General features: G+C 32.6%; 1 protein-coding gene across 9 annotated transcripts in view; it reads right to left on the minus strand.

Moving 5' to 3' along the window:
• The window catches only part of LOC136820696 (rho guanine nucleotide exchange factor 1-like), a 41,052-nt gene extending 31,294 nt beyond the window's left edge, over nucleotides 1–9,758 (minus strand). For 6 of the 9 annotated variants that reach the window (XM_067076898.1, XM_067076900.1, XM_067076897.1 and 3 more), the window contains exons 1-6: nucleotides 9,686–9,758; nucleotides 9,353–9,448; nucleotides 8,963–9,012; nucleotides 8,517–8,574; nucleotides 3,113–3,148; nucleotides 2,692–2,786 (exon numbers count right to left, since the gene is read on the minus strand). In XM_067076898.1, the coding sequence (XP_066932999.1) occupies nucleotides 2,692–2,786; nucleotides 3,113–3,148; nucleotides 8,517–8,574; nucleotides 8,963–9,012; nucleotides 9,353–9,448; nucleotides 9,686–9,725 (375 nt within the window). In that variant the 5' untranslated portion in view covers nucleotides 9,726–9,758. Of the gene's footprint in view, nucleotides 1–2,691; nucleotides 2,787–3,112; nucleotides 3,149–3,618; nucleotides 3,796–6,052; nucleotides 6,418–8,516; nucleotides 8,575–8,962; nucleotides 9,013–9,352; nucleotides 9,449–9,685 lie in introns of those variants that run through there. The other 3 variants (XM_067076903.1, XM_067076901.1, XM_067076899.1) reach the window with 2 other exon arrangements.
• Nucleotides 9,759–14,576: the final 4,818 nt, after the last annotated feature.

A 14,576-nucleotide genomic window follows, 5' to 3' on the forward strand; every position in this document is an offset into this window, starting at 1 on the left:
ACCATGCTATGTCTGCTACAGAGTAAGGATAAACTGAAATTCAACTTCTTAGCATAAAAACATGATTACTAAACATTACACATGATAAAAACAAATTAAAAAAGTTCCATCATTGGAAAGATGCCTTAGGAAATTACATCTCCTGCTCTTTAAAATGAAACTGAACATTTTCTCCAAATAGAAAAACAAAAATTCAAAACCTTTGATGATTTTGATGAGACTGATTCACGTCGTTTCTTGCGTTGCTTAGCAACAAATTTGATGGGTGTGACCGCATAATTCATTGTCCGATTATACGGTTTCATAAAGAGAGTGTCCGGTAAATATTCATATAATGCTCTACAACGAGTTGCAGCGAGACAAGAGTAATACAACTAAACCAACTTTTTTCGGTACTGTTGACCAAAATGACCAAATTGTTTTTGAGTGAACTTTCTTTTTAATATTTTCTCATCATATTATGGTCCCCTTTAGAAAATGTTTAGGTTTCCTCTGAAAGAGTTTGTGTTGGGTCAGTATCACAATCTCACAGTCATCGAACAACATTTTTCCAAGGCCTTATTAATCACAAAAACAAAATAAATGAAAAAGAGAGAAAGAATTAATGATGGAAAGAAAAAATGGAAATATTACATAGTTTGTCATGAATTCAAAATACAAGGACCATGTCACCTTCATTGAAGAGATCCAGAGAAATGTACAAATGCATTGGTTTAACCGATAGAAAAAGATGATTATGATCGACGATATCATAAAGTGAAAATGAGGCTATTTACAGGGAAACATTTTACCCCATTTCATATTTTTTTCGTCAAGGGGGTAAAATGGAAATCCAGGGGTTCTTGAAAAAATCTTTGTTAATAGAAATTTAAGGTAGGGGTGCCTTACAGAATTGCTAAAAACCATTGGGAGTCTCTGAATTTTCGCTAAAAAGGTTTGGCCCTCCGAAAATGGCCTCCTCGATACAGGAAGGTTAAATGTTTTTTCTGCAATAGCCAATTCATAGCACATTTTCTCTATATTGTTAATAGGCTGTATATACAGGAAAACTAACAGCTCAGACATTCCCATAATTAAATAACATTTCCCTAATAATAATTGATTATGAATGCACAAGATTCAAGATTCACAGTGTCACTGTTAAACACATTTACACGAAACTAAGCCCAAAAATCCTTTCACGTGAATTCCAGAGCACTGGGAAAGGAACAGAATTTTGACGTCTCCCCAATAATTCCTCTATTGTGAACGTTTACAAGTTAGCTACATCGCTCAATGTAAACAATGAATTTCAATGAGATCTACAGGCCAAAACTCAATAAAAAGTTGATTTTTTTCTGGCTAGATTTACGGTACGTTCATAAAATCAAGAAAAAACCTCTAGATCCTGTAGCTGCTAAGTTAAATAAGTCAACGCCAGTCAGACTACCAAAAAGCGCTGAATTTCCCAGCAGACCATCTCGCCCCTCGATAACATAATACAACAGCACCATCCAGCAATTTGACATCAAGTAACAAAGAAGACACATCGAACAAAAACGTCTAGACAAAGCATTACATGCCATCTTAGAATACTAATAATGCATCAAAATACAAAGTAAGGTTTACAAAATAGTGGTATTAAATGTATGAAAAAGTACGTCTCATAAAACCCAAAAGTCACAAGTCACAAAGTCATGTTCAAGACGGTCGAAGACTTAATGTTATGTGCAAGAATTATCTCAAAAAGGGTTATTGCTCAAAAACTGTTTACACTAGAGTTCCAGAGAAAAGAGGCATTGTTGTTTTAGTAAACACGATGAGACCATCGAGTCTAAAAGGTCTTTTATAAAGTACAGAGCTCTTAAGCAAACAACGAGCTTTATTCCTTATTTTCTATAAATCAACAATTGACTTTCTGACACTGAAGGTCTTACAATCTCACTGCGAGTTCATACACACAAAGGTCATAGTTCGTCAGAAACCTGTACGCTATATAAAAGTCACTCTGTGAAGGCTAGAAGGATTTTAAAGAAGTATAAGAGTGTGGTCATGAAAAGACTAGAACTAGAAAGGTTTAGCAAGTGAAAAATGAAAAGTTGAGCATGAAAAATTTTTCATAATAGGTTTGGAAAGAATATGAAAATGAATATGTGGATAAAAATAAATACACGTTTTTTATAAGGTACACGTTTATAAGAGACTTGAGGCTGAAAATGGTCCGAAAAATAAGGAATTTATTTCAGAAAACTACTCAGGCTGAAAAAAACAAAACAATTTAGTTCGGAGCCAAAATAAGGATCCTTAGAAAAAAAATCGTTGTTGAAACGCAAGAAAATAGTTTTTGCAACATACTATAAACATCGCTAATTTCGCAAACTTGAAATGTACCTAGCCGGCACACAACGTTATTTCAACGTTAATCTAACGTTCACTACGCCCATTTACCGTTAGATGAAACGTTGAAGCAACTTTGTGTGCCAGCTGGTGGTAACTTTTCCTTTAAAGTCAATTATATACTCTGACGAGCATAACCATTTGCCTCGCTTCTTTTTTGTAAGCTGTTGGAAATCAGTTTTCACCATCACCATAGTAAGGTAATAAAACTGGAGTTCCTAACTCCAAAGAGAATTGGGTTTGAATTTTTACCGAAGTGAAATTCTGCATTCGTCAGGTGTTATTCAAATCTCCTTGGGGAAAGGTCACACTTACTGAGAGTATGGATGCGATAGAGTTGCCAATAGAACGTTGTCGTGTGTGGCCACTACTTGGGCGTGATGAAGTCGAGCTGTTTGAAGAATTGGTATCTGCAAGAAAAAGTTTTTAGTTGAATAGTAAATTTGAAGGATCATCAGTAGAATCTAAGAAGTTTGGTCGTGCTGGCAAAATGTGAGAGGAAGTCGTCTTTTGTCGTTCTGTTGCTGCGTAAAAAACGGAAGTGACCCCGAGCCAAAGTCCAGTCAATGTTCAAACACAGCAACTACAACACAAAAAAATATAACAATGCAATAATAATTACCTACCTTACCTCAAAATTATGTCAGCCAATATAGGTATTGTCAATCTTATAGATGACAAATTTTTTTAATTTAAAGATAAAGTCTTCTCTCTATGAGAAGAATATTTAGCTTACCTTTGCCGAGAAGTGTCAATGCCACGAAAGAGCCGCCTAAAAGAAAGCAGAATCCAGATAAGTCAAATCATACATGCACTGTAAGAAAAGTGTTGACAGGGACAAACTGCATATAATAAATGCCTTAATGTCTGAATGAGATACACGTTTCTTTTAATATAAGAACATAAAGAATTCAAAGCTCTACGAACAGGTTTTGTAGACTCTACAACGTGCAATTTCTTAGGAAATGGGACCAGAATACTAACTCAAGTTAGAAATAAGAACATTTTGAGAAAAGTACGTATTAGGCTTTAAAACCCTAAAAGTTAAGAACATCTTTAGGCTTCAAAAATTTTCGACGCTCTTATAAAAACACCTGAACACATTTCTTCAATTCCAATTTAAATGAAGAATACTCAAGGCCTATAATCATGCAATCTGGTTTTAATTGAATCAAAATCTGAACTTAAAAATCCTTGAAATTATTAAGAAATTGTAATAACTAAAAAAAAACACAGAATTACTTATTTTTCGCCGGATAGCCATTTATAGTATACCAAATCTGCCTTTTTATATAATGCCTCTCGTGTAACGTAAGCATTAAAAACTATCGTTCGAAATGTTTTTGCTGTCAAACCACACGAGTACAAACCAAGTTTATTCTCTTTTATGTCATAGTTTAGTTATCATGCTATGCTACTACATAAAACAACACTCTTTTAACAAAATGCTAGCACAATACCATGATGAAGAAGCCTCTCTCTCTCTCTCTGTTTCTCATTTAATAAACAAGCGAAACGTATATCATATCGTAGTAAGGGTCAACCGCAATTTTTTGCAAAAGATTGGAGAAGATGATTAGATGAAGGTATTGGTATCACAACACACATACACACATATATAACCAAACGAAGCCTTGTAAGCAATTTTCGTACAAATCATTCTATAAGAACATAGTTGAACAAATTATATTCTCTAATGAGAAGATCAATCTTTCTCTCGTCCAAAACTAAGACATTTGAAGACTTTGGTATGACTTGGAAGAATTGTGCATCAAAGATTAGCGATAGAGTCGCATAAGTTAAAGCCTATCCTGGTCTATCGAGGGAAGGAAGAATTCCGCCCATTCTTCTATTCGACTCTTAAAGAATTTTCCGAGCTCTTGGTCACATAGAAAATCACGATTAAGACGCTAGGTGGATTAAACTAAAAAGATCCATTTCGAGAAAAGCTTGAATATTTCTTATAAAAATAAGTAAGCCTTTATTCTCTCTCTTGCTCAATAATTATCATTGGTTCAGGGTGGCAACGGTGTTAGTTGCTACTGCTGATCTGACGTACCTTTATAATGCTTAATCAAATTAGAAAGGATCTTATAAAGATTTGAATATAGAATCTATGAAGAGATCAAATAAGGGTTTGTAGTACAGAAAAGGGGAAGTATTATATAAAAAGTAGACGAAATGGGGCATTAAAAAAGTTCGCGGTGCATAGGACAATTTTTCTTCTTTGATGAGACTGGATATGTTTAACGCATGTCACAGTCGGCTTTCCAACTCGAAACTCGATATTTAACCCGACCCAAACAGTCATAATTGCTTCCTATATTTTAATTTTATATCCTCCATAACTCGTACAATTAATGTTCTTGAGGAGACTTGATTACCCATGATTCATTGCAAACGTGAGTGAAACAGTGTGGAAAGAACAACAAATGACTCTCTTGAAATGACCGAATAAAAAGACTGTATCTGATCCCACCAAAGATTGTCCATCGAAGCAAAGATCAACAGTAAAAATCATAACAAAAATAATCAAGCATGGCTGAAAAAACATTAACAAAATTCCAGTTTATAATATTCCATCCATAGAGACCCAGAGCAAAAAACTTTTTTCAAAACTTGAAAACACGATCTACATAAAGAGACAAATCTGTGCAACAAAAATATTATAACACGCATTAAAAAGCGATGAAAAACAGCAAATCATAAAAATTGACGATCAAACAACCATCAATGTACAAAGTGGTCACAGTTTGCTAAAAGTACAAAAAAGATTTCTCCCTTTTTTGTGTTTTGACAGCAGAAATCTTAATTGAATCAATTAAACATCTATCATTTCCTCTCTTAATAATAAAAATTGACAATCTCTCAATTTTCTCTCTCTCTTCCAAACTAATTTTCTCAAAGTGCCTCCAACCCGTATTTCCATAAAAACCTTCACATCATAAAGATACACAGAACAAAAATGTGAAAATTCAATTTCACAGTTGCCCTACATACATTTTAGCAATCACAGTTCAAATTTAAACAAAACTATTGTTTATATTCGAGAAGAAAAACATTTGATACCCTAATCTCTTAGCATCTTTAAGACATTATCTAAGAAATACGAGCTTTAAATTCTTCTAGTAGCAACAGAGAAAGCCTGCATAGCAAAATATTCCGAAATCTTGTTTACGCGATCTCTTGAGTTACATGTACTATAGAAAATGGTCATAACTAGGAGATGTACTACAAAAATTACTAAAGAAACTAAAATTGAGACGACTTTGTGTAAATTGCCGGCCAACAAAGGCAGTGTACATTAAAAGGACAATATTTGCTAAAGTAATCGAAAGGTACACAACTCCAGCTTAAGAAAGGTAAACAAAATATAATACAAAAAGTGACCAGCGTGATGTTTTGTCAGATCAGCTCAGTCAAGACACTCGATTCGCCAATTCAAAATCCGTGTGTCAATAGACCGAATTACTATTCAAAAACGAAAGTATACCTTATTCTTAAATTCTTTAAGAAAATGGGGAAAAAATAGTAATAATGAATGTAAGGATCAATTTTTAAGGAAGACTTAATCATTGAGGCTCGAGATGCTTATTTTCATCGAGGATTTGATTAGTCCTTGCTTGTGTTTTTTTGAGATAACAATTCAATTTCATTTGGTTTGAGTATGACCCACCTTCTTTCACATCTCGTAGAACCTTCTTCATTGGAAACCAGGTTCTTTGAGAAATTATCAATACTAAATCATGTGTCCATCTTCAAAAGTTTGTCAGTTGTCCTAAACATTACTCAGTAAACATACAAGCTGTCTTAAATGATCGATTCGACACGCAGCTTTTTGCACCAAAACAAGGTTATAAAGTTGTTTCAAGAGGTACTAGTGAGCCCTCAAGGTTTCCAATTTCATATGTTAGTCAGTATGTAAATAAATAAACACTAAATTCTCCAGTTAATGTAATCAATGTAAACGCAATGTAGTCAATGTGCTGGTCTTTAATATAATGTAACTGTGTCACTTTTTGACGTTTTCAAATATCCTCTAAAACCAAAGCAAGTATTAACATATTATTATAACTAATAATATCCATGGCAAATTATTTCAAGACAAGCTATAGCCAGAAGAACCTGGAACCTAGACACTCTGCATTCATCTATAAGGATATCGAGCACACCACATAAAATACGAAAAAAATAAATTTGAAACACAAAAGAGCACACAAAATATCACATATAATTCCTCAGAGATCTGATCACTCGTCTGATACATATCTTTTTTTCTTTTATAATATAAAAAGTCACTCTTTTCTTAAGTCGTTAACGAGACACATCAGAGATTCGACAAAGAAATTATACAATTTGTTTCTGAGAGTGAGATTAAGCCTTTCTTTGCAGTCGAGTGTCAAAAAACAAAAAAGATTTGCTCCGTGGACTGATAGTGAACACCGTATTTTGTAATAATTCATAAAAAGTGTGTGTTTGTCAATTTTTAATTCAAATATTTATGGACTGAATTTACTGAAAAGAAGATAGTAGAGTATGACAGGACACTTTCTGACATGTAGCACTGTCTTATTACATCGGGCATCAATTTCCCTTTAATAAAACGTGAATAAATAGCTATCGTGATAAAAAATGATCAAGATTAAAAACATAAAAATATAAACACAACTATAAACAAACCACCATACTGATCAACAGCCAAAACCTACTATAAAGCCAAAGATACAATCAAAATATACATCTACATTAGATTGAGACTATTATAATTTCTACTCCCAACCATCTAATTTAAGAAAAACAGGTTCCCTAGTATTCTTTTTCATGAACTTCCTGTGTCTTAAATATCAAGAGCCATTGATGAATATATAGATGGCAATCATGACTATTGAATCACCATACTACAGAGTCTAGTCTGATCGAAACTATATAAAAGCATGGCAAAGTTCATTAAAAAAGACTCTTTTTATCTCCAGCCTAGCAACCAAATCCTTTTTCAGTCGGGTCACAAGTAATTTGACGCAATCAATTTAAACCATTCTCATGATTGTATGTATTATGAGAGAGCAAGCTTTACTACAGAAAACCCTGCCGTTGTTCATCTAAGAATGAAATCTACAAGTTGCTAAATCAATAAATTTTACAAAAACATCGAAAATACGAAGGTTCTTGCTTCCAAATTTCTTCCAGGTTACATATTGTTGCAGAAAGTGGAAAATGTGGAATTGAGAGAGAGTGTCGACTTTTGAATAACAAAGAGTTACGACAGAAAGGTCTTTAAATATACCAGCAATTTTCTTAATAAAGCACTCAATTAATGATACAGTTACATATAAAACTTATATCACAATTAATTCAATTATCTTCTTCATCAAAAGAAGCTCTGCATCATGGAAATAGAGAGCAGCTATCTAAAAAGTTTTCATAAGTTGAGTAGAGAACAGAATTTTTATCACCATATCACAATCTCTCAATACAGTGGTTTTTTCAAGCATGTTGTATGACCGTAGTCGATTTTCTAGTCTCAAAAAACGATTTGATTGTATACACTTAATAGAAAATAATAAAATATCTATACCTTCAGTGTAAAATATCATCAAAAACAAAACAAAATGACACGAAAATATTTCCAACAAAAAAACAACTAAACATGAAAATTATCATCTTCCATCAAAACATCACTCAACAGAGGAACCATAAAAAAGTTATGGAGGAACAAATTTAACATCTTCTTGATCATTGAAAAAGTACACAAATCATAGCATCCATGTTTGTTTATGAATCAAATAAAATAATAAAGAACTTCAAAATCACTTTCATAACCCATAGAGTCTATAAAGTAGGGAGCCAATTTTCTTTTAAACTTCTCAAAACTTTGAAAAGGTTCGTTTTTTTCGAAAACTCCATGATTTTTCAATTTTTCAATAATTCCTTAATAAAGGTAAGAAAAACTAAAATCTAGAATCTGAGAATACATTGAGCCTTTGAAAGGATGATCTCTTGATCATAACATTCAGAATGTCATTATACAAATATTCTGGTGAAGAAATTATTTTCATCACAGTACCCAGAGAGTACAGACTGTGATAGAATGTATCTCTAAAGGCTAGTGAACAATGTTCTGCTGTTTAAAATTGTCTTACTTTTGATCAGACTGACCACTTCCAAATGATTGGACTGTGCAACCAACTTCCCATTCACCTAAAGTGAAAATATTGTTAAAACTTACAAAATGATCATATAATATTATATGCAGACTTCAACCAAACTCATACATCCCACCCTATAGTGATCAAGTAAAGTGAAAGAGCAATTAAAGGTTTCAAATATTTGAGAATTTCTTGCTGGGTACAAGGCGAATTAGGTGTTGCAGTGTTGCTAATAGGTTTTGTGACCAGGGGTGGAAACCTTACGATACTAGATAGTTATTTGAAACAAAAACCCTCAAACTGACTGAAATAATGTGTCTCTCAACTGGACGAATTTCCATCTACAGACAGAAAGGTTTCAGCATTGATTATGTCCCATCCAATAGCGTGATTTTATTTTAGCAAAAGCACTCAATAAACTGAAATAAATATTCAGATACCTTGATTATTTGATCGTTGACTTGGACACCTGCTTTGGCTGCAGCACTTCCTATAGAACAAAAAAAAAAAAATTTAAAAGTATGACTCATTGTCACATATACTGGATTATTTTTTTGCCCATATTTTATAGAAGCTGTGAGTAGATTTAGACCAGGGAGCACCCTAAGCTATCATTTATTTTGGATAAATTTTATCGTCTTGCTCGACATTGAAACTCTAAATTTGATTCGTCTGGTAAAGTAATTAGTACCATAACTCGAACTCTAACTCTGATGAATTCTACCTGTTTTGTATAATAAAGAAATATTGCATTTTGAGTGCAAATTCTTCAAATAAAATATTTTGCAAAGCAGTAGTTTGCACAGAAAGATCAGTCAAAGAAAACTAACCTTCTTTGATTGATTGGACAAAAACCGGGTTATCCCCACTGACAGTGAGCCCATAACCATTTTCATCTCGCTGTACAATCACACAACGCTGCACCCCTGAAAAAGAAAATAATAACGATTTTAAAGAATATTTAACTACTAAAGGGAATAAATTGAAAGACAGATTTTGTATAAAAATATTTATTTTTTAAGCCTTTCTATTGTGTTTGCTGTATTCTACAAATCATATAAAATATAAAACAATTGTCTGCTTCTTGAATTTACGAGAAAATCTAAATTTAATCATTCAAATGATGATAAGGAATAAAGAATGACATTAAGCAGAAAATATACCTTGCTTCCTCATATCATTAGTCTTTTGTTTGCCTTTCATACCATTTTATAATTGTTTTTTTTCAAGACATCTATGAAAATGAAAAGAATGACAAATTACACACAAATATCTCTCTCACACATTCCTATCTCAATCGATTTGTAGAGAGAACAAGAAAAGGGCATTTCAAACAATCAAAGCACAATCAATCAAACCATTGGAGATGCTGTCTAGCTACACAGTTTATGTGTAGTATGTTATTGATCCACACAGGGCAGTAAAAATAAAACATTTTCTCATACAACAAGCTACAATGAAAAGAATATAGTATAAAATATGTCATCTATCATAAAAGCCAAAATTATAACGTTTAAACGTATAATGTCTTGCATAGATTTAGCGTCAAAGACAGTCAAAGAAAGGATAATAAAGATCAAAACATCAAGCCATAAAAAGAACACTTTTGTCATAAACAACCTAAGAATCTTGCAACACTTCATTTTTTTGACAATTAAAATAAAAATCCTTTTTTGAGTTTTCTGGCACTTGATATGAAAGATTTTGATACCATTTAATAGATACCACAAAAGAAAACAACACAACAAATGAAATCATTTGACTCAATTGAAAAGCCACTTTCCCCGAGATTTAAATTTTTGACAAGAACAATTTCCAGCTTCCTATAAAAGGTATAATATGAGCCAAACCAAGTATTAATATATTTAAACAAAATTATTGAGGCTGAATCATTAACTCACAAACTCAGAAACTGTGAAAAATAATGAGACTGTTTATTCTTGTTTGAATAAAAGCTTGATGTTTGCATGACTCTAGTGCAAATTCAATTAGTATCAAAAATCTTGTAGAAAATTCACTTTATTGCTCTCAAAGACAGGACATTTTATCATTATGTGGGACACTTTAATTAATCTCATGATACTTTTCTATTGCGAAGAAAGAAAACCATATAAAATCATTTTATATGTACACAGTAAGGAAATGGAATTAATTTTATTTGAAAAATCTATCAATATAGACGACGTTTTAATAGAATGTAAAAGAAACGTATGTTACTACACCATCGAATCGTTATCTTTGGTTATAGAATGGAGCGCAGGTCTCTAAAAATTTATATAATAAAAACAAACTCCAGTTCCTAAAATGGTCCAACCAATAAGACCTACTTGGCTAAAATAAACCAGCTTCAGAAGCCTTGTTTGATTTAGGGCAAAATGTTCATTGCAACAGATACTTATTTGCAGCCCTACCCGACTAAATTCAGCTGTAGCTTAACTGAATAAAAATAAGTTTAGAACTGTTTAGCAAAATGTTTTTTATTTACTTGACTCATTTACAGGGTGACAACATGGGTTTGTAGAAGATGTAATTCCATTAAATGCATTCTTCTGATTTATTTGTTTGCAATAATTTTGACATATTTACAGGCTTGAAAAGGCCTTCTAAAAGTGCCATTTTTTGAATTTTGCCATTACATTAGTTTGAAATCTGTTCCCCAAGAAGGGTTAAAATCCCCATAGTTAAAATCTTCACAAAAACACTGTCTTAAAAATTTTCTGATTTTGCCCCATTCCAGAAGGCAGTTTTTATAATTTTATGCAAAGAAACCTAAACATTCAAAATGAAAACACACAGTATTTGAATTATAGCTCGCACTTCACAAATTACAAAGCAATTTCAGGTTTTGGAAAAGAAATATGTTTTCTGAAATAAAAAATGTGAAGCTAATATTTGTATCATATAACTACAGTACTGTACATAATAATTTTAAAAACAAAAATTTTTGGGCATTGTTATCAATGTTTTTGTTTGAAAAAACAAAGAGATATAAAATGAAAAAACTCCAATGAAAATCTGCAAAAAACTGTGATTTCCAGCATATTTTCATCATTTTCTGCCATTAAAAGATTTTCCTCATAAATCGGTCTCGCCATATTTTAGGCATTGCTAATTTACATCTTGCAAAAAAACTAATGATGAAATCTTGAAATAATGCCAAAAAACTGTTTCCTGGCATATTTGTGGCTTTTTTGGGGCATAGGATCTTGGACTTGTCATTTCAAGTCAATACAATTTTTCCAATCACTAGATGTCCTAAGGCTGATTTAGGCTGGTTTGCAAAAAATACAATACCAACAGTTGAGAAAAAATTGCGTTTTAGTGGGAAATGCAATTCCATAATGGCAGACTTTGGCAAATTTCTGACCACCAAGAGTATTTCCAGAATACTTTCAACACCAAAATATTTCAGGACCCCATTTGAAACAATTTTTGAGATTTTAGCCTGAGAAAATTAGACTTTAACTCTTAAAATAGCGTTTTAGTGGGAAATGCAATTCCATATTGGCAGACTTGGGTAAATTTCTCACCCCAACCATTATGATTCTCCCAGAGTATTTTAAGAATACTTCCAACATCCAAAGATTTCAGAATACCATTTGAAATCATTTTTGAGATTTTGCCCCAAGAAAACCAAGTATTAGCTTGAAACATTTGCATTTAGCATGAAAACTCAATTTCTAGGGCATCGTCCATTATGGATATTTATAGGAAATTATTAAAAACTCAAAATTGATTTTTCCTGGAGCTATCCCTGAAGTGTTCCATTGCTGAAAATTTCAAGTGTGTACCTTGAAAAGTTTAAAAGTTGTGGGTCTTCAAAAAATGCTGCTTCCATGCATATTGCTACCCAGAATCAAGGAAAATCAGCCTTTTTAGCCTGAAATTGAAACATTGAGCAATCTTGCCGGGGTTATTTTGTCTTTTTTTGTTGAATACAAGACACCATTTAGAAACCATTTTGACCTTTTCCTGGCCTTAAAATGGGCAAAAATTGCCATTTTTACTCATTTTTCGCTTTAAAGCAAATCAAAGAACCCCCTTGGGAATGCTGGATTTTTGACCTAGGAGGTTAAAAATTGCCCAAAATGTCTTGCAATAGATTAAACTTTCACAAAAAAATACTACACTTTGAATCTTTTGACATCATGCTAAAAATGGTAGGACGATCTACCCTATCGCAAAAGTTTGTACGCCTAAAGTAATCTTTAAATATAGAAGAAAAAATTACCCATTGGAAGAAAATTTCATCTAACCAATTTTTGGCTTAGTTTTACTTCAGTCCCACTTGGGACAGTCTGATCTGGAATGTCATGCTTATATACCCCCCCCCCACAGAACACATGCAAACTCCCTCACTGGTGAAAATTTTTTTAATCTTGTCAATCATTTTCACAAGCAAAGATATGCCAAGCAATTCTAGCTTTACGATATAGTGCCATAGATCATCAGTGGATAGTATACAATTATCAGCTGAACCAGGCTGAACATATGTAAAAAGTCGAACCAAATCATCAATTTCCTACAAAGAAATCTCAGAGGCTGTGACGGGCATACAACATCTTAAGCCCATCCTTAATTATAGAATAATCTTTGTGAGAAAATACCAATCCATTCCTGCTTAGCATCTCCTAGTACTTTTAGCATAATTTCTGAGGCTTCAGAAATTCAACCACTATCTCTTCACTTATCATTATTATACACTACCTACCTTCAAGAACCAGACTCAGGCTTATTTATATACTTTTCCTTAAAATTTTAATAAAACCTGTAGATAAGGGGCCGTCCACATAGTATGTATAAGAAGCATAAAAATCAACAAAAAAAAAGGGCTATGAAAATTTTTTCTCTGCGTACATACATTTTCCTTTGACCCCTCCCCTCCCCTGTACGCAAGCATACGCTTTTGAGAAGACTCCCCCTCCCCCCTTAGTGCGTACGTACTATGTGGACAGCCACTAATACTAATAATATTTATTTTAAATTATGGGTTCACGCCTTATGCTACTTAACAAATAGATAGATAGAGAGATGATTATCCCTTTTTTTTCATTTCTTGAAATTTTGCAAAAAAAAGGAAAAATACAAAGGTTGTATTTTTTACTGATTACTCACAAACTGAATCAGGGGGGGTCAGTACTAAAATCTAGGACATCATGATGTTTAAGTGAAGTGGTGGCATACCCAAAAATCTAAAAAATCCTTTTAGTACCATGGGGTACTAAAATATCAAAAAGGTGGTACATCAGACAAAAATTAGAGAATATTTTTAGTAAATTGGTACTAAAGTTAGTGACTTTTATCATTTTTTGAATCGTTTTCAGAATTTTTTGTGATTTTTTTGTGATTTTCTTCTGAGTTTTTCAAAGAAAAATTAAAATGTTCTCATTTACTGTAAAGAAAATTTCCCAAGTTCAATTATTTTTGCATTCAGTCTTGAAAATGTCTTCAAACTTTACAGTAGTCAATTTATAAAGCAGAATTGTTTAAAAGTGTCAATTTTAGCAAAAATTTTTAATATTATGTCGCAAAATCAGCACTTTTGAGAAGACAAAATTTGTCCTGAAAAGAACAAAATTGGGTGGTCTCTGAGTTTAAAATGTCCCTGAAATTTTTAGTTCATGGGTACTAAGATACCACTTCTCTAAATAGGGTGGTGGTATGCAAAAATTTTTGAATAGCCCTTTTAGTACCGTCCACTGGACTGTATATATTTTTGCTGACTGTTTAAATCTCTTTGACAACAAGTTTATTTTGATACTTCAACCAAATTTATCAATCAAACTTTTAACATCTCATAATCCCAACCAAATGTACACTCACGCTGCTCACATACCTTGACGCCTTTTTTTGTGTTGTTTTTCTCTAGAGACTTTTTTCCAGTGTGCACGATTGATTGACATGTCAAAGTTACAGAGTGTCGATAACAGATCTCACAAGTTTTTGTGAAACAGACTTTTTTATATATCTGTGTTGGACACTTGCGTGAATGTGCGTGATCGCATTTATATGTTTCTCGTCGTTGCAAAGATTTGTTCATTTTGCGGTGTGAAA

The sequence above is a fragment of the Clytia hemisphaerica genome, unplaced genomic scaffold (genome assembly GCF_902728285.1).
Source record: "Clytia hemisphaerica strain Z4C2 unplaced genomic scaffold, Clytia hemisphaerica genome assembly, whole genome shotgun sequence".
Lineage (NCBI taxonomy): Eukaryota > Metazoa > Cnidaria > Hydrozoa > Leptothecata > Clytiidae > Clytia > Clytia hemisphaerica.